This window comes from Ambystoma mexicanum, chromosome 12 (genome assembly GCF_040938575.1).
Source record: "Ambystoma mexicanum isolate Mex_15411 chromosome 12, UKY_AmexF1_1, whole genome shotgun sequence".
Taxonomy (NCBI): domain Eukaryota; kingdom Metazoa; phylum Chordata; class Amphibia; order Caudata; family Ambystomatidae; genus Ambystoma; species Ambystoma mexicanum.
Genome location: NC_090936.1, coordinates 21,902,222 through 21,926,998, shown reverse-complemented (window position 1 = coordinate 21,926,998; position 24,777 = coordinate 21,902,222). Strand labels below are relative to the sequence as shown.

General features: G+C 47.8%; 1 protein-coding gene across 1 annotated transcript in view; it reads left to right on the top strand.

Annotated features, from left to right (window-relative positions):
- POT1 (protection of telomeres 1) overlaps nucleotides 1-24,777 on the top strand; it is a 386,188-nt gene that overhangs the window by 203,534 nt on the left and 157,877 nt on the right. The window contains exon 7 of the mRNA XM_069627840.1: nucleotides 3,651-3,781. Coding sequence (XP_069483941.1) covers nucleotides 3,651-3,781 — 131 coding nt within the window. The remainder of the gene's footprint in view (nucleotides 1-3,650; nucleotides 3,782-24,777) is intronic.

The window sequence follows — 24,777 nt, the reverse complement described above, 5'->3', positions numbered from 1 at the left end:
TATTACTAATATAAATGTAACTTCATAATACTATGCATCGACTTTCTGGCTGTAGATAAGGGACCAAATCATAAATAGATCGATGGAAAGGATGAGAGGGGAACCCAAAACATTTTAAAGTGGCAAAGGTATCGTATTTTATACATGATCTAAATGAATTTGTGAAAATTGCAAATATCAATTTGACTGTGTAAATTGCTCGCTTTTTGTGATTAGAATGTTCACAATGTAGAACAGATACTAACAATGTTATTAGCAAGAAAAGTGTGTGAATATCTGAGTTACTGTAGAGTGAATTTTGTTAAGTATAAGAATTAAGAATTTATAGAAATGTATACCTTTTCATATTTATTTATGATTTGTATAGTCATGAGGAAGATCTAAGGATTGAAACGTGTGTTGTCAAGAAGGAATTTATTGAAAGATTATTTAATTTGATTTTGCTTTCATGTATAATAAAGTAATGAGAATATTCAAATTTGAAAATGAGTAAAAGTTGCATGAGATCAACAATTGAGTTTATTTCATCAAGGTGGTGCCCTTTTCTGACTGAGTTAATTCATATGAGTAAAATGAAGAAATTGGCATTTAGTTTAGTACTCCCTGTGAGCTTGTGCATTGTTTTATATGTGCATCGCGTGTTAAGTGTATATGTGTTGTTTGGGTTAGGCATGTGCATATTGTTCATTTAGTGGCATCAGTGTGTGGGTTGGTATTGTCAGTGTGTCGGAGGGGAATGTTCAATTATATGAAGAGCCTTTGATGTGAATGGTTGCATTTGTTGACAATCTCTGGTGTGTGCTTGGACCTTTGACTGCTGTGCCTAGTATAGGATGTCTAAACCCCTCATATCATGATTGCTAGAGCAAATAATGTTACCACCCTAGGGGCACGATGGTAATAGCTGTCAAGTGTTTGTTTAATATTTATACTAACTCACAAACTGATGGATTTGTCAAAGTTTGTTTTTGAAGCAGTGGAAAGACACATACCAACTTTTACTTACTTAAGACAATTGCTTAGATGCCCCAAGACGAAGTGCCAGAGAAATGAACTTTCATTGGAAAGTGCTTTGTAAAGGTGTGCATGAGGCTTGTGTGAGAAACCTGAGGGTGTTCTCACTCCTATCCCCCTTGTATCCTCTGCTCAGGTCGCCAGAGTAAGGCCATCGCTCTTGGATCCCGGCCCTAGAGGTGGAGAAGCGAGGGAGGATCACCTGGGTGGAGGATCTTTGGGGAGTGGGAGTGGGGTACCTTTTGTGCGAGGAGTGGTATCCCTTTTTCCCTATTAACAACCAACACAACCCTTCCCCAACCTTCATGGGCTGGTATAAGCCAGTTCCCCGCATTTCTCCATATATGACAGTTGACAGCACTGGGACGAAATAGAGACAACTAAGAGCAGTGACGACTACTCTTTTTCCACTCTGATACTGGGACGAGGAAGATGCCTGCTAGGAGCTGGGAGGGTCAGGCATGTCCCTTTGTGGCCAGGCAAGGCTAATTAGACACCCACACCTGCAGCCTGTCAAGGGGCTGCTGGTGTATAAAATGAGCCCAGCCCAGCAGAATAGGGGGCAACAGGGAGACCTGTGTAAGGAGCGACGAGAGCAGCAGCAGGGAATCCTTTTTGAGAAGCACGCTGAGATGCTGAGGGTGCCGAGAGAAGCGGTCTATGGAAGCGTGGCGTGGGAGCTGGGGCTCCGTGGAGCAGACTGAACGCTGTGAAGGGAGACATGTAGAGGGGCTGTCCCTTTCCCTTGTGTTCAAGATGCTTGTTCCCCTGTGTTCAGAGGTTGACACAGCAGTGTCTGAGGGGCAGGAGTTCTGACCCTGATGTGGAAAGCAGAAAGCCGAGTGACCTGCACTGCTGGCAAGCCTGTGAAACCGACCGGTGAATTTCTAGCAATTGAGGAACCCTTCAACTTTCATATTCTAGAGGAATACTTTGTATCGGAGTGGTCGCGTGTTTGTGGAAACACGTTATCAAAAGTTTCCGACTGCTGGTCATTTCTTTTAAAGCAAATTAAAGGAGTATTAAACAATGGGTTGAACTGAAAGCAAGTTACAAATGCAACCTAGGTCTATTGAATACCGAACTGAATAAAAACTTGACAAATAAGCAGAACTGTTACTTATTGAGTTTAAAAGTGAACGGAACTCTGAATCCAAGTAAAATCATTGTATGCTGAATGGAACTTTAACACTGAACCACAAGAGGCATATTGAATAACAAATGGTGTGACGCCTACATATAACAACAATATGCATTGGAAGCTGAATACATTGGAGCCCTGAAGATTAACCTAAGATACTTAGATGAAAACCAATCATAAAAGAGGGTGCAAGTGAATCCTAAGAAGACTAAAGAATATCTTTATGATACTGAAGGTAGTCTTGGGGAAGGGAACCCTGAGACTTGAGACATTTATTGACTTGAGGCCGGAGTCTTAAGGGTCCTGGTACTTGGAACTGTGTTACTTGGAACTTGGGAAGGGAACCCTGAGTCATGGTTACAACTTTATCATCCTGGACTCAAGAGAGGTACATTTGAGACTTTTTGCTGGAACTGTTTTATACTTGGGGAAGGGAGCTGAAAGGAAGCCACGAGCTGGAAGAAGCTCAGAACTTTGACACTGTTTCTTTTTGTTGGTGACATCCCTACACATTGTATACATTAGCTGTGAGGGAAAGTACAGGTTTTGGACGCATTCTTAAGTTGAACTCTTTGACTTTAGCTTTCCTTAGTTTCATTAAGGTAGGAAAATCCCATCTTGGCATAGGGCAAGTTAGTCCTTTTTCCATCATGCCATTTAAGTTAATAAAGTATTTTGTTTTAATTCAGAATCTGTTGTCTGTGTCTTGCTTCATGATGCCTTCACAGTTGACAGTACATTCGTGTTTGTCACCATATTGGCTCTGTGGTGGGTCGGAAGAAGGAGCCGGAAATGCTGAGGACATGATTCAACACCTTTATTAAACTTATAGGAAATAGGCCTACGTTTCGCTATCATTAAACGGAATTCCCCACTTATCTAAGGAAACTAAAGGTGCTTGTCAGCTCTCAGGAAGTCCAAAGTAAAGTGTCCTTGCTCTAAAGCAACTCTATCTGACCGTACCACTGTATTAAACTAACTTAAATTGACCAAGAGCATGTCTTCTCTTCGTCTGATCTTTTCCTTTATCTTTCAACAAGCTTTTATTTACAGTCTTTCTCGACATAATCCCCTTGCATAGTATTTGAGATCAATTCTTATAATTCTTCTAGAATAGTCTTGGCTTTCGTATTTCTGTGGTTCTTTAATCATAACATCTTCCCTTCAGGTACTTTCTCACACTCTTGTCATCACTTGTATATCGTCCCTCTCTTTACATTCAGTCTTTCCTGAGGTGTTTATTTTTTTTAACCCCTCTGTTTCTCATTACATATTGTGAAGAATCTTATTGATCCCTCCCTGCTTGGATTTTGGGCGGTAATACTCTTAAGTGTGGCTGGTTAGAAAGAAGCTAATACTCAATGTACTGTAACTGGAGGTGACCTTTGGGACAGAGGGCCAGTTGCATCAATACGTAGTCAGTTACGTTGTTGTTCACTCTTCCCCTACATGCTGGAATGCTCTATTAATCTTTTTGTTTTAATCTTTTTCTCAGATTATTGTTCAGCGGTAACAATTGTGGATCCGTCTGATGTCAAATTGACCTGCAATATTTTTAACGGAAACTGTGACGCCCTTCCAAAAATATCCAAGATTGGGGACATTGTTCGATTTCACAGGTTAAAGGTCTGTTCATTTGTGTTTGGGTCCCTTTTGCACTCTAGCAAGATTATTGCAAATGATATGATATGATATTTTATTTGCATCGCGCTCATACATACGTGTTTCAGAGCACAATGAGGCAAGGGAGGGGAACAAGGGAGGACAAATCGGCGATCTTAATAGGCCAAGTGACGTTGAGAATGCGCAAGTGCAGGGGAGAAGGAAGGGGGAAAGTACAAGGGAGACGGAAGAGGTGGAAAGTGCAGAGCAAGGGATAAAAACAAAAATTATTAGTGCAACAGTAGGTTGGCAAGTACAAGGTTCAATACGCTGACAGGGGGTGCCTGATAAGTGCAGCTAAGGGGACTGTAGGGTTAAAGATACAGACCTAAGTGCAAGGCTTGCCAGGAGGCAGTGCGGGTGTGTGGTTGGGTGGGCAGGGATCCGGGCCCGAAATCAGAGGGTAGCCAGGTGCACAGAGCCCGAAGCAGACAGATCAGCACAGAAGAGGAAGAGCAAAGGCAAAATCAAAGAGGAAGGTCTTGAGGTGCTTCCGGAACTGGAGATGGTTCTCCTCAAGTTTCAGAGTGGCAGGGAGGCTGTTCCAGAGGGAGGCTCCAGCCAAGGAAAGAGATGTACCCCCAGCTCGTTGCTTGGAGAAGCGACTGACCCTGAGGGAGTTGGAGGTGTAGGAGCGAAGAGCTTGTGTGGAAGGTATTTACGAAGGGAGAGTTGAAGGTAAATGGGTAAACTGGAGCAAATCAGGTTGGAATTTTACTGTGATATGAATTAAGAATTGCGTGTTGACGTGGGTGGATGTCCTGCACTGCGCCAGATTGGTTTAGTTGAACGTGCCTAACCCCGAAAAGTGGCTGTTCCTCTTCCACTGGAGGACCGGTGTTAGTGCACGTTTTGAGAAATAGCTGCCTGTGTGGTGTTTTTTCGATTTATTGATGACATAGCGGTATCGAGAAATCTTTACATGAAGACCAAATATACATAGATGAAAAAAATTACACAAAATATCTTATTTTACAGGAGAAGGACATTGGCCTCATTCAACTGTTAAATGCCACTCCGGCATAAAAATCAGGGAAGCAGAGAATGTGCTGAATAAAATCCCAATGGAATATACATGACTATATCAAACCAACTAATTCGGAACTAATATGGGAAATTGTTATGTATTACTTAAATATGAGCCTCATTAAGCAATTACGACTCATTAAAGATTAAACCGGTGGATGGAATTCTTCATGCTTACTATCAGCAGACAAATAAATATGTCTTTAAAGCTAGCAGCAAACTATAGCTACTGAGGATTTGTAGCTGAAAATATGCATAACATGGCACTGATCCCCAACAATGCCGACCACCAATGGTACAGGCCTACAATTGAGCATCTTCACAAAACTGTATATCACTGCCTGGCACCTTGGGTCTCCAATGCCTATATTTAAGGCACCAAGGATACTTTATTCAAAATTTACAAGATTAAAAGGCAACCAGCAACCGTACCCGTTACTTCACTCGGCACAAATATAAACCAGGCACAAAAATAGCTGCAAATGCACTTTTTCTTAAATAACAAATGTTCACGTTTTCAAAGTCCCAAATACTTCTGGACATGTGAAACATAACTGTGAGCAACAATTTGTTTACCTTGGATAACCAACTTTTTAGACTAGAACTGTTATGGGGCGTATTTGATCCTCTGTCTGCTAATCTCTAAATGAGTCTGCTAGAAAAGATCTATATTATTACAATACACTCTTGTTAACACCCGGCATAGAAGGGGATTTGTTAAACAGTGACACTTAAACTTGAATTTAATGGGTTACATTAATTAGTCAAAGGCCTGCAATTACATCACTCTTGGTTTAGTTGTCTTCGTCAAAGTCCCACAAATGTGAAATGTTTTCCATAACAATTAAACTTAGGAACAATTCAGGCTAAAACGGGACTATGTAGAATTGGGAGAACCGAGTCTCCAAACTTATTTTATATCCCACCCCCAACAAGGCTCAGCTCAATCTTTAAACAGGGTGGATATGCTAAATTATGTCAGTGTTTCTATCCAAGAGAAGCCAGATTTAGTAGTCTTTGAATTTCATCTATGATGGAGGAATGGTCCGAATAGATTGCCAATGTCCTTTTTGTCTGATATAATTGAGACCCTTATACACCTTTTTAATTATAAGTCAATAGTATGTATTGATTAGAAGAAAGCACCCTACTATCTTTGTCAATATCTAGAAGTTTGAACGAATGTAGGCAGGCTCTTTTTAAAACAAATATTTGGTTGGTTCCAGATCGACCAGTGAGTTGGGGACTGCAGACGTTTATAAGTAAAGCTTGACCATCAGAAATCCCTTTACTGTTGACCATTTAATGACACCTGGAGGAGTTTACTTATCTACATATCAACAATTTATGAACGTTTTTCCCTTAACACCTCAACACAACATTTGCTTTTGCATCATTTTTCAGCCTTATTTGCACTAGTATGTACTCTGGCAGTTATTTCACAGAAATATATAGAGTGCCTATGTATTCTGGTTGTTACTATCCATGTTTTTATTTTAATTCATTTTGATTTGTGGAAGTAAAGCTGACCTTGTTGTGTATGCTTTTATGAGAAGAAATCCTGAACCAATGCTTGAAATGTAAAATTTTGATTTTAACTTGCAAAGTATTCCATATTGAAAAGTGATACAAATTTAAAAAGAAATAAGAACAAACTATTGAAACCACTGTTTTTGATGGACAGGCAAAAATAAGGTTTTAAAAAGAAGGTATAAAGCAGATAATATTGAGAAAGCCAACCATAAAAGTTATTGGCATCTGACTTAAAAAGAAAGGTTTGGATCTCTAATGACAAAAACAGATAACGTTTTATTAAAGATCCGGCAAAGTTTCATGATCTTTAAAACTTTAAAGAAACACCAACATCTTTAACAGCTGGACTCAGATACCACTTTAGACAAGTACTAAGCTTCTTTGCAATATTCACATAATAACACTGTTATGCCCTAATGTTCTCCCAAACAGGATGCCAAACCTATAAAGGGTTTTTATAAATGTGCACATTTTACAGCATACAAAAAATGGCAAAAGTGCAACCAGTTATTTTGAGTCCAACACTCCAAGAAAGACCTCCATTCTTGGAGTGTGTTTACAACTAGTCAATAGATATTTTGGCCGTCGTTGCCAGATCCGAACATGTTGGTGAGAAATAACTCGATTGCACTACTGTAATGCCCTCTGGCATCCCACCTGGCCAGATACACAACCTGCAGGTTGTTCAGAATGCTGCGATTCAACGTCTTTATCGTCTTATGTCCTACGCAGATCTGCAGCAATTGAACAATATCGTAGAAACCTTCATTGGCTGCCAGTCCAGCAGAGGATTCTTTTTACGATCCTGTGTTTGAGGTTTAAGTGTATTCATGCCATGGCCCCCAGTTACCTTGCCTTTAAAATATGTCCCGATCATCCGACTTGCCTCCTGCACTCAAGGGATCAAAATCTCTTGACCATTCGCTCTTCTCGATGTGTTTCTCGCGGTGACAGACCTTTTTCCATTAGCGACCCCTGAGTATGGAGTTTGTTGTCCGCCGAACTTTGCAAAATAAATTCCCTGCCTCTATTCAGAAAGAAGCTAAAAACCCACCTTTTCCAATAATCTCTCTTCTTCCGTAAAGATTGGCGTCTCCAGTCTTTAGCATGTTTTTATTCGAACACCTGCGCCCTAGATGCAGTTTCTACTCGGCTCCTTCTGAATATGACATTGCAAATTGCAAATCAAGCACCTTTTTGGAGATATAAAAAGGACACAGGCACAAGTATTTGGGAGCATGTGCAAGCCTGGGTAGTGCATTCCTTTTCATAGTCTTCAACCTGCCCCATATTGGTAGGTTTCCTATCATGCTAAATTCTCTGTATTTTGCTTGGATACTATTGATTCTCTGTAACTTACCAGCCCAGTGACCTCACCACTCTCTTTTGTCAACACCTACCTGCCTTAGCCCTCCCAGTATCTCCATCCTCTCCTTGCTTCCACCCCTGGCGCTTTCTGCGTCTTCTATCTTTTCCATCTGCTTCCCCATTTTCTACCCTTCCCACTAAGTCTGGTCGGAAGAAGTTCAAAAAGGATATCTTGGCCTCCAACCCTGGTCTTCCTATCGCCGACACCTACTCCAATGCTTCCCCCATACAGACCCTCACCGACATCCTCTTTGTCGTTCCTTTGCCAGATCTATGGACTCCTCATATGATCTCTTTGCTCTGTCCTGTCTCCTCCTCTCCCATTAATGGTGGCACTCGCTGGGAAGTTCTCATGGCTTCCTTTGACTCCTCTAAAGTCATCATTAATGTCTACCTTAAAGGCACCGACATGGTCTAAGGCCCTCAGGCCAATCTCCTCCTCTTTGACAGGCGTTTCCCTCGCCTCATCAATTTCCTTTCATCTCCTGCTGTGCTGTCCTCTTCCCCCTTGGCTACCTTGCCCTCTCTACTCTCCTCCTCTGCCCCACCTCTGGCTCCTTCTTCACCTCCGCAGGGTGTACCTCTGATCTGTACCCCTCCCCAGAAGGACTTTAAGGCCGGCAACCTTCTCCATCTTGCCACTCTAAACTCTCGCTCTGCTGTCAAACACTCCTCTGACATCTGCCACCTCATTGAAGAATTAGACCTTGATGTCCTTGGTCTTACCGTCATGGTTCACGGCCAGCTCTGTCACAACCTTTGACAATCTCCTCCCTGATGGCTACAAGATCCTCTCCGCACCCAGATCCTCCCGGTCCAGTGTGTGGGGGGAGGGGGTGGTGGATAGCCCTGATCTTTCCTGAGTGGATTCCTACCTCTATCATTCCCACTCAGACCTACTCCTCTTTTGAATGCCTTGTATGTAGGCTCTCTCTCTTTCTCCTACCCATTCTCTTACTGTGGCTACCATCTACCGGCCTCCTGGTCAAATCACCTCATTTCTCTCTGAGTGGGCGGGCCTCTCCTCCCCCCACACCCTCCTGGCCTCTACCACTCAACTCCTCCTCTGTGACCTCAATATCCATTTAGACTCTCCTTGTTCCTCCTCTGTACCCTTCCATGACCTCTGCAACTCCCTGTCTCTGTCCATCCTCCCGTCTGGCCCGACTCACTCTGCAGGGCACACACTCAACGTCTTGATCTCCTCTGACCTCCCCCTCTCCACCACTCTGACCACTCCTCTCTCCTGGAGCGATCATTCCCTTCTCTCCTCTCATCGCTCCCTCTCTTCCCCCCAGGCCAAGCATACCCCAACATTACTAAAATTCAAAAAAGCACTGAAAACCTGGTTATTCAATAAATATTAACCGCTTAAGTCCCACCCCCCCATGACCAACTACACTGCGAGGGGTCGCCCGCAGAACTGCAAATAGTGTTGAAACAAAATGTGAATTGCTCCCTGTCCAATTGGAATATGGTATAAGTAATCGGACTATATGATCTCTTGTAACCGAAGTAGAAAAATTTGTATTTTTTGTAACTGCAACATTGTATAATAATGAGATAACTCACCTACATCTTCGCCGTGATACCCCAGAGTCTGGGAGAGTAACAAATGTAATAAATAAATAAATAAAAATAAAAAATTGCCACCTACCTTCTCGGACATCCAGCCCATAAAGCGTGTGTCAGTTGAGGCTTTCACCGCCACCTTCAGAACCACCTCAGGCTGTCTCACATCCAGACACAGCCCTGTCTGTGCTCTACTCTTCAATTTCTGATACTCTTGATGCTCTTGCCCCTGTCATGAGGATGCGTTTGACGTCCAAAGCCAAGTGTAATTCTTGGAATGACTCTGACCTAGCTACACTTAAACATAAGTGTAGGGCGGCTGAGAGGAAAGGGCATGCTTCTTGTTCTCATCCTCTGACAAACTGGCCTGCCGCCTGCTCCAAAGGCAATACCGACTCTCTGTCCTCACCAAGAAGAGAGTCCACATTCAAGCTCGTGTCTCTGCGGCATCTAACAACTCGGCCGAACTCTTTAAAATCTGCAAGGAGCTGGCCAACCCTGCTGCAGTCTTTACCCCTCCTCTTGCCTCCCAGGCTCTCTTCAATTCCCTTGCCTCCCACTTTATCTCAAAAATCCAGGACATCCTGTCCACCCTCTCCCCCTCTCCTTCTCCTCTCCCCTCTCCCTCTGTGCTTGCTGACCCTCCTTCACCCACCCACACCCTCCTTCTCGTCCTTTCGTCTTTTCTCCCCTGATGAGGTCACTAGACAAGTCCGATCTATGAAAGCCTTGTCAAAACAGGTTCATCCCAGTTCCTTTAAAACCATCAAGGACCACATTGACACCCTGGCTCCTGCCCTTGCTGATTTTTGCAACCACTCCACGCCTCAGCATCCTTCCCCTCCCCTCTGAAGCACTCCCTTGTGCATCCTCTTCTCAGGAAACCCACAGCTGATCCTTCTTGTCCAGCTAACTATCGCCCAATTTCCATTACTCCCTTTCTGGGCAAACTCCTGGAAAAGCTGGCCATCTCTCAGCTTAACCTTCATTCTGATTCTGTTGGTTGTCTCCATGACCACCAGTCTGGTTTCAGAGCTTCAAGCAGCACAGAAACTGCTCTCCTGAACATCCGTGAAGATCTGATCTCCAACCTTGACTCTAACGTTCCCTCTGTCCTCATCCTACTCGATCTCTCTTCTGCCTTCGACACAGTCAACCATACCATCCTGCTCAACCGTCTCCGTGATAAACTGGGTATCACTTATCAGGCTCTCTCCTGGCTGACCTCCTTCCTCTCTGATCGACCCTCCCAGGTCCAACTTGGGTCCTTCCTATCATCTGTCTCCCTCTCTACCTGTGGTGTTCCCCAGGGGTCTTACCTCTTGCCCTGGCTTTTCAACCAATACCTGACAACTCTCACCCACTGCATTGCCCTTTTCTGCTAAAATTTCCAGTGCTACGCTGACGACACTCAACTCATTTTCAGGCTGCCCTCGGCCACCTCCTCTCCCTCTCTCATCTCTGATTGCCTAACTGCCATTCAAGATTGGTGTGCCGCCAATGATCTTTGTCTGAATGCCAGCAAGACGGAGATCCTCCTCATCGGCACACCTTCACCATCCTTTCCCCTCACTCTCTGGCCGGCTTTCCTTGGCCCTCCTCCTACCCCCACCTGCGAGGCTAAGAACCTGAGGTCATCTTTGACTCCACACATGTTCCTTCTCTGCCCACCTCTCTGAGGTCTCTAAAAAGTCAAACTTCCTACTGCACCTCCTCAGAGGTACTCTGCCTTTTCTCTCCTTCGCCCAGAAGCTCATGGTCTCCCAAGCTCTGGTTCTCTCTAGGTTGGACTATTGTAACAGCCTCTTTCTAAATCTGCCTGCCTCTACACTCCGCCCTCTGCAACTAATCCAGAACAGGAGTGCGAGACTTGTCCTGGCCTCAAGCCCTGGGACCGTATCTTTCCAGCCCTGAAATCTCTAAATTGGCTCCCAGTGGATGCAAGGATTACATTCAAAACCCTCTGCATTGTCCACAAGGCTTTCTGGGGCCTGGGGCCAAAATACCTGCAGCTATCCCTCCACAAATACCTCCCCCCTCGAGCTCTTTGCTCCTCTACCTCTACTCCCTCAGGCTAAGTTGTTTTTCAAAGAAACGAGCTGGAGGTAGATGTCTGTCTTCGGCTGGGGCCTCCCTCTGGAACAGCCTCCCTGCTACTCTAAAACTTGAGGAGAACCATCTCGGGTTCCGGAAGCACCTCAAGACCTTCCTCTTTGCTTCTGCCTTCGCTCCCCTTCTCCCCTGTTGATCTGTTCTCCCTTGGCACCGTGCACCTGGCCACCCTCTGTCCTCCGGGCCCAGGTACTTGCTCACCCTGCCACCCTATACTATAGGTTTGGGCGTTTGTTGCCACATCTGGGGATAACTGGAGTTTTAGAGGAGGGTGCCCGGAAGAGGGCAGAGACTTGTTAAGTGTGCTGTAAGTGCATTCCTGCACTGGGGGGCTGTGGATCACTATTTTAGGTGGCCTGAGGCCACCGCTTATTATTTTTCACTATAGAGGGTCCCTAGTTCCTATAGGCTTCTGGTCCAACGGTCTTTAAAAACCACCCTCTAAATCACCCAAATTAAAATGCTCGTATCTGCCCTCGTTTCTGGACAAACTCACACTGCCAATGCCTAAGGCCATCCTTTTCACGGCTAGGCAAAGGGGTGTACCTGTACCCCAGGGCCAAAGTGCATCTAAATTCTGCTTCTCCCAGCGCAGGGCACGGCCACGGATGGGACGGACCTCTGCAGCGCCCACACTGTACGCCTCCAGGCGCCTCACGGCTCTGTCAGTATTGGCCTGGTGGGACGCACTCCTGGGCTGAACAGACCTCTCTAGGCTCTAGGACGGATTCCGGAAAAGTGTGATCATCCCTGATGGCCATTATACTAGTAAGGGCGCCCCCCCCTCTGATTCATGCGTGCTCAGCCATGATATAAGCATGTGGAGTAGGGAGAGCGCCCAGTTACACCGTGAATAGGGAACCGTCGCATGACCAAAGGGTGGCCGTGTACCCGGACCACACAGACAGGAGAACTCAAGAAAGGTGGCTCTTGAATTGAGCCTGATTAAATGGAGATAAGGGCAGATATTAAAGCGCTCAGAAGCGGGGGCGGAATCGACCGTGGAACTGTAAAGTGTTGGAAACCCAGATTTTTGCAGAGCAGGCCAGCAACCACCAGTGCAAAAATGTGCACCACTGTCCGCGGACCTGGGAAGTGGGCGACACAGTGGAGATACTCAGTGCATGGACTGCTCCTCTCAACCATTGGCAGAGGATTTTTTTAAAATAACTTGTGCAATGTGTCTGCAGTAATCTTCGTCCCCGTGGATGCGCCGGTGTCTAGGCCGATACTGCCATCAAGTGGTCGGCATTGGAATCACCTGCTGCTGCTGCAAATCTACAACTTGCCAGAGAGCTGTTGTGCAGAGTTCGGGATTTCTGCTGCCCCTCGAGAAGCTGCAAAGGGCACTTGCTTCCCAGTTTCAATTTGGCCATTCATTTTTCATTTTTTATTTATTGGTTTCGTTTGAGAAGCCAGTGTTGAAATAGTCAGCGGCAGCAGTAACGAGCCCAGGGTCATCCCTCTCTACCGTCGTGTTGTCTTACCCACAGTAGCTTTCTTAGTTGTAGGCAGCGTCTGTATAAAGCAAGTCTCAGCTTTCTCCCTGCCCCTGCACACACCCTACAAGAAGCGCCGACCCTTACAGAAGCACTCATGCCCGCCCAATCCCCTATAATCACTCAATACAAGAAAGCACTCTGCCAGCTGCCTTTCTTTGTTTTGCAGGGCAGAGGCCAATACACACGTCCATTGGTAATCTGCACAACCGCCGTACTGCCCGTACTGATGTTTTTTTCTAGGGTTTGTGGCGGCCGATATTTACTAGCAAAGGATCATTTGAAAAAAAATCACCTAAAACTCAAATTCGCCAATGGGACACCCCCCCCCCCACACACGTTTCGCTGCTAAAGTGAAATTAACTTTTGCTGTTTTTTGTCTCCCTTTTGGCGCGCAGATATTTCAACAAATTAGGGGGGCAGATGGTTTTATGGCTTCCCGATTGGTGGATTGCTGTGCTAGAAGTAAACCCCCTTTGCAGATCCAAAATGGCACCGATGCCGAGGCATCCATTGTAATCCACATAGCTGGACATTAAGGATGATGGAGGCAGTTTATCTCCTGTCCAATAAGGAGGAGCTAAAACTAACAACCAATCAAGAAGGGGCCAATCAGTTGACCGGAAATGTCATCCTAGAATCTGTCATCCTGTTCTTTGTGTTTCCTATTTGATTGATTTAGGTTTTTAGTAGTTTTCTGAATTGTAGGTGGTCTTTGGTATTTCTTAATCCTTTTGGGATGTTCCAGGTTTTTGCAGCCAGGTGGGAGAAGAAGGGCCCTCCTAGTTTTTTTGAGGTACGGTTTTTGTTCCAGGTGCATTTCGTTGCTTGATCTGAGGACTCTCGTTGGCTTGTAGATTATTTTCTTATGTAGGAATTTTGCTCTCTGTCCGCTGATTGCCCTGTGTGTTATGCACATTGTTTTGGATGTGTTGTAGTTTCTTCATGAGGTATTCTGGCATCCCAAAATAGAGGCTGTTCATGTAGTCGATTCTTGACCCGATGAGGGCGACGATTGTAAGTGTTTTGTGGGTGGAGGAGAGGAAAGGTAGGATTCTTCTTGTCGTGTAAAGGAGGAAGAAGCATTTCTTGACTATTGCATTTATTTGTGGTTATAAGGTTAGGGTGTTGTCCATCAGGACTCCCAGATTTTTTACTACCTTAGATGGTGTTGGTACGGTTCCCATTTCCGTTGGCCATGGAATATGTTTTGTTCTCTTGGTTATTGGATATAATCATGATTTCTGTCTTTCCTGGGTTGATTTTTCAAGTTGTTGGCGCTCATCCATTTAAAGACTTCTTTTAGACACTCGATCAGGGTTGAGTGATCGGCTTGAGTGTCTTCGATTTTGTACATGATTAGAGTTTCGTCTGCGTAGTTGTAACATGTAACGTTGTAGTTTTTGAAGATTCTGATGACCGGAATCTGGTAGATGTTGAAATATAGTGGTGATAGTGAGGATTATTGTGGCACTCCACAGTCATTAACTCATGGGGTGGATGTGAAGGGTTTTACCCATGCGTTTTCTGTTCTGTCTGCTAGGAATGATTTAATCCAGAGAAGTGCTGTGTCTGTTCTCGTCTTTTGGTTAGTGTGTCATGGGTAACTGTGTCAAAGGCTGCGGAGAGGTCGAGCAGAATCAGGGCTGAGGTTGTGTTGGAGTCTGCGTTCGATTTTAGGTCGTCCCAGATGGATAGTAGCACTGTTTCTGTTCCTCTTGTGGGTCTGGAACCGACTTGAGCTTGGTCCAGCAGGTGGTGTTTTTCTACGTGTTCTTGGGTTAGTTTATATACATAGGTTTCGAGGAGTTTTGCTGGATAGGGAAAGTTTGTAATCGGTTTGTAGTTGGAGAGGTCTTCAACGTCGCCACTTGTGTTTTTTAGAAGTGATTTGATATATGCTGCTTTGAAGGCTCTTGGTACAGTTCTTGTTGCAAGTGAGAGATTTATGAGGTTTCTGTAATATTCTGATGGTGTACCTTGTGCGAGGATTGATTTGTAGATGTCAGGGGGGAAGGGATCCATGGGTGATCCTGCTTTCTTGCTGTGTTTAACCAGCTTGACAAAATCCTCTGCTGAAATTTAAGGGAAGTTTTGGAATTTGTGCTGTGGCTCTTAGTTAGGTCCGGTTGGTTGAGTGTTATGGTTGGTTGGTCCTTTTGTATGATTTGTCGGATGTCGTTGATTTTGTTCTTGAAGTGGTCTGCCAAGTCGTTTCAGAGTGTCTCTGAAGGGGTTGGAGTGTTGTTGCAGCCAGGTGGGTTTCTTATTTCTTTGATGATGTAGAACATTTCTTTTTGTGTGTTGGTGGCATTGGTGATTCTGTCATCATAATACCTTCTTTTCACCTTTTGCATTTCCTTCTTGTTTGCGCAGATTTGTTTCTGGAACAGTATTTTTTTGTCTGGGTTCCCTCATCTTCTTGTCCTTTTTCATGGTGCTTAGTAGTGGGGTGAACCATTTTGCCATTGCTCTTTTTTTTTGATGGGGTGAATGGTTTTTCCTGGGGCGATCTTATCAATTGTATCAGCAATCCATTTGTGTAGTAGCTCTGCTTTCCCGTCTAGGTCAGCCAGCTCTAGATCTATAGTTGAGGGTTTGGTCATCTCCAGTTGTTCCATTAGGTTGTTTGCGTTGATGTTTTTCCAGTCCTTTTTGTGATGGTTGTGAGCTTGGGGTTGCTGGATGTGGACTTGGGTTGGTAGTGTGATCACGAATGGGATGATGAGATGGTCTCTCCACAGTATTTGTATCGGTGGTGCCGTGGTGATGAGTTTTTACTTGGCCGGATTGCGTCGAGGGTGTGTCCTGCCGAGTGTGTTGCCCCTTTGACCAACTGTCGTAGTTTCATGGTTGTTAGCTGCCCAATTAGTGAGTTTTGGGAGTTGGCGGGTTTGCTTCAAACCAGATATTGAAGTCCTGCAGGATTATTACATGTTTGTGCTTGATGGCTACGTTGGTGATGGCTTCTATGAAGTTGTCGAGGAAGGTTGCATCGTATGTCAGTGGTCTGTATAGCAGAATGAATGTGATGTTAGTTTTTAGATTCGCTGATAAGTGTATGACCATGGTTTCGCAGTTGATGATGTTGAGAGGTTTGTCTGCTTTTATTTTCAGGTGTCCTTTGATTGCTATTGCAAGGCCTCCTTTTCTATTTTCCCTGTTTATGTGCAGGCATTTGAAGTTGGTTGGCAGGCAGCTTTGGATTGTGATTTTGTAGTTGTCATCAAGCCATGTTTCTGTAATGAATAATATGTCAATGCTGTTGTCGCAGAGAAGGTCAAAGATCTCGGTTGAGTGTTTTGACATGGATCTTGCGTTGATTGGGTTGCAGTGGAGTTTCAAGTGTGGTTTGGTTTGTGCTTTATTTCCGGTGTTGTCCTCTGATTGGTGTTAAGATTTTCTTCCAGGTCGATCTTTAGTAGAGGTGTTGGTACAGGTGTGTCTGTGTTGTCAAAGTAATTCTAGGTTCAGACTTGGGTTTTTGTTTTCATCTGGTTCTTCTTTCAAATTTTGTGGGCTTTGGTTTGAAGTTTCTCTGCTTTTGGTGATGTAAGGTGTTATTTGTTTGTTTTGTTTTTGTTAGTTTGATTCACTAATAATGCGCACCAGATTGCGTTGATTATGTTCTTGTTGTTTCTGGCGTCGTCCTTCCTTTTTCTGAGTGGTTGTGTTTGGTTGCCTGTTGTTCTCAATTTGTGCGTTGGCTCATTCCGATGGCTGGTTATTTGTGTGGGCTGGCGTTAGGTAGAGTATTTCTCTCTTCTCTTAGCTTTGGTCTGGTTGTCGTTCCTGTCTGTGGAGGTGTGTTGCGCTGTTTTGAATCTTCGGTGGTGTTCGGTTGCGTTTGTTCTTTCTGTTCTTTGTCTTTCGTTTGGTCTTGGTCGTATGCACAGCATTTTGTCTTTGAGAGTTTTTAGTTGGTCTTTATTTGTGTTCGTTGATGCAGAGTTGATTTTTGCTTTGGTCCGGCTGTTTGCGGTGTGGGGAGTTTCCCAGTAGGGTGTCGGGAGTTGCCTGGTGGAGGTTAGGGCTCAGTCTGTTGGAAGTCTTGTCAGCTAATATTGTTGGTTATTTCAGTCGCTGTCTCGGGTAAGGTAAGGGAGGTTTGCTAGGGTTATATGGTCAGGTTATTCCAGTGGCTGTCCCTAATGTGGGTCTCCCTGGAAGAGGTTCACTGTAGAGAACTACCTATGTGGTGTTAAGAGGGGTATAGCTAGTGATTACAGAGTTGTCCTAATGGGTGTGACTGAAAATGTCTACCAATGCGACCTGAGTATCAGATAATTAATCACAGCTAGATTTGAAAGACCTTTATAGTTGGAGAGACGCCTTTCAACGCAAACTGAATACCAGACAATGCAATTTCAAACAAGGTACGGCTAGATTTGAGAGACCTGTATAGTGGGAGAGAGGCCTATCAATGCAACCTGAATGTCAGACAGTGCAATTTAAACAGGGCAAGGCTAGATATGAGAGACCTGTGAGATGGCAGAGGGTGGAATTAATGCAATATTGTATTGGGGTAGGTGAATTTGACAATGGATGGGATTCTAGACCCCTCCTACCGTACTGTTCCTAGTAGATGCTGGTTGACGGCAGGCAACTGGGTTCCCCTGCGGACACCTGCAGACACGATCTGGAGCCGCCTCTGTTGGAGCCGCCCTTTGCCTTAGGGCCCTTAGCCGGAGGGCTGCACAGGCAGAGGGCTGCCCTGGGAGGGTCAGTTATGACTCAGATGGAAGCATCAATCACAGCCGGTGCACGGATCGAGGTCGAGCCAATCGGGAGGGAAGAGGAAACTAGCAAGTGGAGTGGGCTGAGGGAGGGGGGCCTGCACGGAGCGCAAGCGGGCCTGGGTCCAACACAAGAGCACGTCGGGTATGTGCAAAGTAGAGGCCCAAGGGTTTGGAAAATAACGCTGCACTCACCAGGTCACTGGTAGAGAAGTGGGGGCAACAAGTGCAGCACGGGCCGGTAAGCTCAGCTGTTTGGTTTTTTAGCACCAATCACAGCCGGTGCAGGGATCGAGGTAGAGCCAATCGGGAGGGAGGGAGAGAGGGAGGGAGGGCGGGAGGAGGAGGAGGAAACTAGTCAGTGGAGTGGGCTGAGGGAGGGGAGCCTGCACGGAGTACGAGCGGGTCTGGGGGCAACACAAGAGCACGTCAGGTATGTGTAAAGTAGAGGCCCAAGGGTCTGAAAAATAACGCAGCACTCACCGGGTCACTGGTAGAGAAGTGGGGGCAACGTGTGCAGTCTTAAACCAGGCAGGGGAAGGGGTGAGTACCCCGACCTATGAGAAAGGGAAGTGTTAAACCAGGCAGGGGAAACGGAGAGTACTCCAGCCTATGAGAAGGGGAAGTGTTAAGGCATAGGAAGGGGCGAGTACCCCGGCCTATGAGAAAGGGGAGTGTTGAACCAGGCAGGGGAAGGGGAGAGTACCCCAGCCTATAAGAAAGGGAAGTGTTGAACCATGCAGGGGAAAGGGAGAGTACCCGGCCTATGAGAAAGAGAAAGGGAAGTGTAAAACAAGGCAGGGGAAGGGGTCGAGTACCCCGGCCTATATTATAGGGAAGTGTTGAACCAGGCAGGGGAAGGGGAGAGTACCTCGGCCTATGAGAAAGGGAAGTGTTGAACCAGGCAGAGGAAGGGGAGAGTACCCCGGCCTATGAGAAAGGGAAGTGTTGAACCAGGCAGGGGAAGGGGCGAGTACCCCGGCCTATGAGAAAGGGAAGTGTTAAACCAGTCAGGGGAAGGGGAGAGTGCCCCAGCCTATAAGAAAGGGAAGTGTTGAACCCATGCAGGGGAAAGGTAGAGTACCCGGCATATGAGAAAGGGGAGTGTAAAACAAGGCAGGGGAAGGGTTCGAGTACCCCGGCCTATGAGAAAGGGGAGTGTTGAACCAGGCAGGGGAAGGGGAGAGAACCCCAGCCTATAAGAAAGGGAAGTGTTGAACCATGCAGGGGAAAGGGAGAGTACCCGGCCTATGAGAAAGGGGAGTGTAAAACAAGGCAGGGGAAGGGGTCGAGTACCCCAGCCTATATTATAGGGAATTGTTGAACCAGGCAGGGGAAGGGGAGAGTACCCCGGTCTATAAGAAAGGGAAGTGTTGAACCAGGCAGGGGAAGGGGAGAGTACCCCGGTCTATAAGAAAGAGAAGTGTTGAACCAGGCAGGGGAAGGGGCGAGTACCCCGGCCAATGAGAAAGGGAAGTGTTGAACCAGGCAAGGGAAGGGGAGAGTACCCCGGTCTATAAGAAAGGGAAGTGTTGAACCAGGCAGGGGAAGGGGCGAGTACCCCAGCCTATGAGAAAGGGAAGTGTTGAACCAGGCAGGGGAAGGGGCGATTACCCCGGCCTATGAGAAAGGAGAGGTGTTGAACCAGGCAAGGGAAGGGGAGAGTACCCCAGTCTATAAGAAAGGGAAGTGTTGAACCATGCAGGGGAAAGGGAGAGTACCCAGCCTATGAGAAAGGGGAGTGTAAAACAAGGCAGGGGAAGGGGTTGTGTACCCCGGCCTATATTATAGGGAAGTGTTGAACCAGGCAGGGGAAGGGGAGATTACCCCGGCCTATGTGAAAGGGAAGTGTTGAACCATGCAGGGGAAAGGGAGAGTACCCGGCCTATGAGAAAGGGGAGTGTAAAACAAGGCAGGGGAAGGGGTTGTGTACCCCGGCCTATATTATAGGGAAGTGTTGAACCAGGCAGGGGAAGGGGAGATTCCCCCGGCCTATGTGAAAGGGAAGTGTTGAATCAGGCAGGGGAAGGGGCGAGTACTCTGGCCTATGAGAAAGGGGAGTGTAAAACAAGGCAGGGGAAGGGGTTGTGTACCCCGGCCTATATTATAGGGAAGTGTTGAACCAGGCAGGGGAAGGGGAGATTCCCCCGGCCTATGTGAAAGGGAAGTGTTGAACCAGGCAGGGGAAGGGGCGAGTACTCTGGCCTATGAGAAAGGGGAGTGCTAAACCAGTCAGGGGAAGGGGAGAGAGCCCCGGTCTGTGAGCCTGTGAGGCCTTCTTAGAAGTCATCGACGCGGTCGCACCATGTCCGTCGAGGGACCCTCTGGAGGCTCCGGTCTCGAAGCCATTGTCGAAGTTGTCGACGCCTCGGTCGATGCCGATTCCATCGGCGCCCTCAACGCCTTTTGAGGAGGATTTACCGGAGGTACCCCGGAGGCCGGTGGAAACCCAGAGGAAGGCCCTGAGTAAATCTGTAAGGCCTGTGTTTGAGCCTTTTTCTGTACCCTCATCCAGGGATTTACTCCAGCCTTTGGATTACATCTCAGAGGTGGATGAAGGGTCAGATGTGGAGGGGTTTGTACCTCCTGAGGTTCCTGATGACCTATTGTCGGGTCATAGCCAGGTGGATGACCTACGTCAGTCTTTAAATGACGCCAGAGGTCTGGACACCTCTCCGGAGGTTGAGTTTGGCAGGCCTGAGTTGGTACCCATGCTGAGTCCTCGTACAGGCGTCTCATGTCGAGGGTAACTGAGTATTTGGGGTGGTCTGCTCCACCTGTGGATTTTCTGCAGGATGACCTGACAGACATATTGGACCAGGGTCCACCCACTGACCCGGTGCTGCCATTTCATATGGCCTTGCAAAGAAGGGTGGCGGCGGATTGGAAGGGGTGAGGACCCTACCCTACGAGAAAGGGAAGTGTTAAATGAGGCATGGGGAGGGGCGAGTACCCCGGCCTATGAGAAAGGGGAGTGTTGAACCAGGCAGGGGAAGGGGAGTGTACCACAGCCTATAAGAATGGGAAGTGTTAAACCAGGCAGGGGAAAGGGAGAGTACCCAGCCTATGAGAAAGGGGAGTGTTAAACAAGGCAGGGGAAAGGGCGAGTACCCCGGCCTATATTATAGGGAAGTGTTTAACCAGACAGGGGAAGGGGAGAGTACCCCGGCCTATGTGAAAGGGAAGTGTTAAACCAGGCAAGGGAAGGGGCGAGTACTCCGGCCTATGAGAAAGGGAAGTGTCTACCCAGACAGGGGAAGGGGAGAGTACCCCGGCCTATGTGAAAGGAAAGTGTTAAACCAGGCAGGGTAAGGGGCGAGTACTCCGGCCTATGAGAAAGGGAAGTGTCTAGCCAGAAAAGGGAAGGGGAGAGTACCCTGGCCTATGAGAAAGGGAAGTGTCTACCCAGAAAGGGGAAGCGGAGAGTACCCTGGCCTATGAGAAAGGGAAGTGTCTACCCAGAAAGGGAAGAGGAGAGTACCCTGGCCTATGAGAAAGGGAAGTGTTAAAGAAGTAACAGAGCATGGAGAAGGTCCAAAACTCAAGGCACGGGGAAAGGGCGAGTGCCCGGCACTGTGAGAACGTTAAATATTGGGGAAAGCCAAGAGACCCTGCAGAGGTCTGAATCGGGAGTTCGAGGGGATTGTGTCCTCCGACGTATTCCACATCTATGACAGTAATCACCACAGCTGTGCTGGCTCTGAACATTTTTCAGCGTAGGCGTCCTGCATCAATGACGTCGACACGCTGTCCTCGAGGGCCTCCGTCGAGGGTCGACGTCACCGGATGTTATAGGATGCACGGCGCCCATAGCCTCAGTTCCGTTTTTTCCGCGAAGGTGTTCGCTTCGGAATCTCGGCGCGCTCGATTCTTTGCTTCGTTTGTGCGAGTTTGTGAATAATGTATTCGCCGTCTTCTACCCCAAAGTCCGGCTTCAAGAAGTGTTGGGACTGCGATGCTAAAATGTCCATTACGGACCCGCACAACGTCTGTCTCTGGTGCCTGGCTGAGAGCCATGCCACCGACGACTGCGATGACTGCCAGTCCCTGACCTCGAAGGCCTTAAGGGAGCAGAAGAAGTTGTTGTCGGTAGGTAAAATTTCCAAACCCCGTAAGTCGAAATCCACTGGGCTTTCGACCGACGATTTGAGGGGCGACTCTCCGCGTTGGCGTAAATCCAGCGGGTCTCAGTCCCAGAGTGGTTCCTGACATTCCTCTGCCTCTTCTAGGCATTCGCGGAAGCACCATCACCGGTCACCTTCCCCGTCGTCCTCCGAGGACTCCGCCAGATGCCGGGTGGCTTGTCCCACCAAGCATATATCACCGTCGGAATGGGGCGCATTTCGCCTTGAGATGATGGCGATTTTCGAATCGCAGGGCACTGTTCCGTCCGCGCCTCCGAGAGAAGGCGGAAAGGAACGCGCTAGGGCCACTGCTCGCACTCCTTTGGGCTCGGGCGGTTGGTGCGATCATCGGGAGCCGCTGAGGTCTCGATCGGACAAGGTTGATTGCACTAGCCGTGCCAGGTCCTGGTCCCGGTCCTCGACGCCCTCGAGGCTGTCTGAGCCTCTGAGGCCTTCTAAGAAGGCATCAACGCCGTTGGCCCCATGTCCGGCGAGGGATTCTCTTGAGGCTGAGTCCTCGTACAGGCGTCTCATGTCGAGGGTAACTGAGTATTTGGTGTGGTCTGCTCCACTTGTGGATTTTCTGCAGGATGACCTGACAGACATATTGGACCAGGGTCCACCTACTGACCCGGTGCTGCCATTTCATATGGCCTTACAAAGAAGGATGGCTGCCGCTTGGACTGCTCCGGAGAGTCTCCTGGCAGTGGGTAGGTCACTTCCAAAAAAATACCGTCCAGCCAGTGGCGACCCCTGCTACTTGTCCTCGCACCCTACTCCGGAGAGTTTGGTGGTGCAGGCGGCTACGGCCCCAGCGAAGCAAGCAGCGTACCCTACCATCCCTCCTGATAGGGACGACAAGCGCTTCGATGGTTGGGCGAAGAAAGTATTTTTATCTAGGGGTATGGCTTTAAAGGCAGCCAACTCAGTTTGTGCATTAGCAAGATTCACGCACACTCTGTGGAATTGTTTATCTTTGGCGGCTGAACATATTCCCGAAGGGGAGGAACGGGATGGCTTTTTAACCCTCGTGCAAGATGGCAAGGATGCCATGTGTGAATCCGTTCAGTCAGGTCTGGACGTGGCAGACTGTGTCAGCCGGTCCATGGCGGCGAGCACCGTGATGCGCAGGTTTGCGTGGTTGCGGAAGTTGGGGTTTGCTCCTGATGTACAATCCCGGCTTCTCAACATGCCCTTTGATGGTGTCCATCTTTTTGGCAGCAAGGCTGACGAGAGCGCTGAGAGGTTGCAGACCTCTAAAGCTGCGCCAAAGTTGTTGAGCGCTGCAGTACGTCAACCTATGCCTTTTCGTCCTAGGGGACAGCAATGGAGGGGAGGTTCCTTTCGATACTACTCTACCTTTGGTAGATCGAGGGGAGCGGCCAGTCAAAGGGGCCAACGTAGGAGTACCAGAGGTGGAAAACAAAGTACTCGAGGTGCCAAAGCCGCTCGGGAAGCTGCCTCTTTGCCCTCAGGCACTGCCGCAACCGCTTCAGCTCAGTCATGAGGCCATGTCCCATGGTTCGCCGGTTGGGGGAAGGCTGGTGCAGCATCTTGTAGAATGGCGTGCCATTACTTCAGATGTGTGGGTTCTGGAGATCATAGCCCACGGCTACTGTCTTTCCGGCAGAGGCCTCACGACAATCCACCAGGGAATCTCTCTTTGAAGAGTCCCGACCCGCTCCTTGCGCAGGAAATCAAATGCCTGCTGGAGAAAGGGGCCATAGAACTGGTGCCTGTAGCGGAGAGGAACAAGGGATGGTATTCCCCATATTTTTTTATTCTGAAAAAAGACGTGGGATTGAGACCCATCATGGACTTGCGTTGGCTGAACAAGCTCCTCAGGAAGGACAAGTTCAAGATGGTTACTCTCTCTCAAGTCCTCCAGGCCCTTCAGCTTCAGGATTGGTTGGTGTCTCTCGACCTCAAGGACGCTTACTTTCATGTGCTGATCCACCCCAAGCACAAGAAGTACCTGAGGTTCGCGGTTGGCAACTCGCATTTTCAGTTTCGGGTCCTGCCGTTCGGATTGACCTCCGCCTGAGGGTCTTCACCAAGCTCATGGTGGTGGTGGCAGCGTATCTCAGGAAAGGGGGGATTCACGTATACCCCTACCTGGATGATTGGTTGATCAGGGCGCGCTATCCCGAGCAAGTCCTGGATCATCTGTCCGTCACCTGCCACTCCCTTCAGAAGCTGGGCTTCTCCCTCAACTTAAAGAAGTCCCACTTGAGGCCAACCCAGCGGCTCCAGTACATCGGAGCAGTGCTCGACACATCTCTGGGGCAGTGTTCGCCTCCCCAGGTGAGGGCTCATCACATTCTGCAGATGGTGAACAAGTTTCAACATGCCCAGAGTCTCCCGGCGTTCGAGTTCTTGAGGTTGCTCAGCCTCATGGCATCCTGCATTCTTCTGGTGCCAGAGGCCAGGTTGCGGATGAGATCTCTGCAGTGGGCTCTCATTATGCAGTGGTTGCAGTCCTCCGGCAGCATATCGGATCCCGTTCAGGTGCCGCCCTCGGTTGCCCAGGATCTTCTGTGGTGGGCCGTCAAAGGCAATCTGATGAGGGGTGCTCCATTTTGGCTACCCTGGCCGGAGGTGACGATCGTGACGGACGCATCCCTCACGGGATGGGGAGCGCATGCCAACGAGTTGACAGTCAGCGGTCGTTGGTCTTTGTCGGAGTCCAGACTCATCTGTTGGAGCTGAGGGCCGTCAGGCTAGCCCTGAAGGCTTTCTGCCGACTGTGCAGGAGAAGAATGTCCTGATTATGACGGACAACACAGTGGCCATGCACTACCTCAACAAAAAGGGGGTAGCAGGGTCACTTCCTCTGTGCAGGGAGGTGATGCAGCTCTGCTTCTGGGCCATCTCGCAGGAAGTTTTGATCTCGGCAGTTCATCTGGCCGGAGACGAAAACAAGGCGGTGGATGCTCTGAGCAGGCAGAGCACGGTCTCTCACGAGTGGGAGCTGGCTCAGGAAGTTCTTT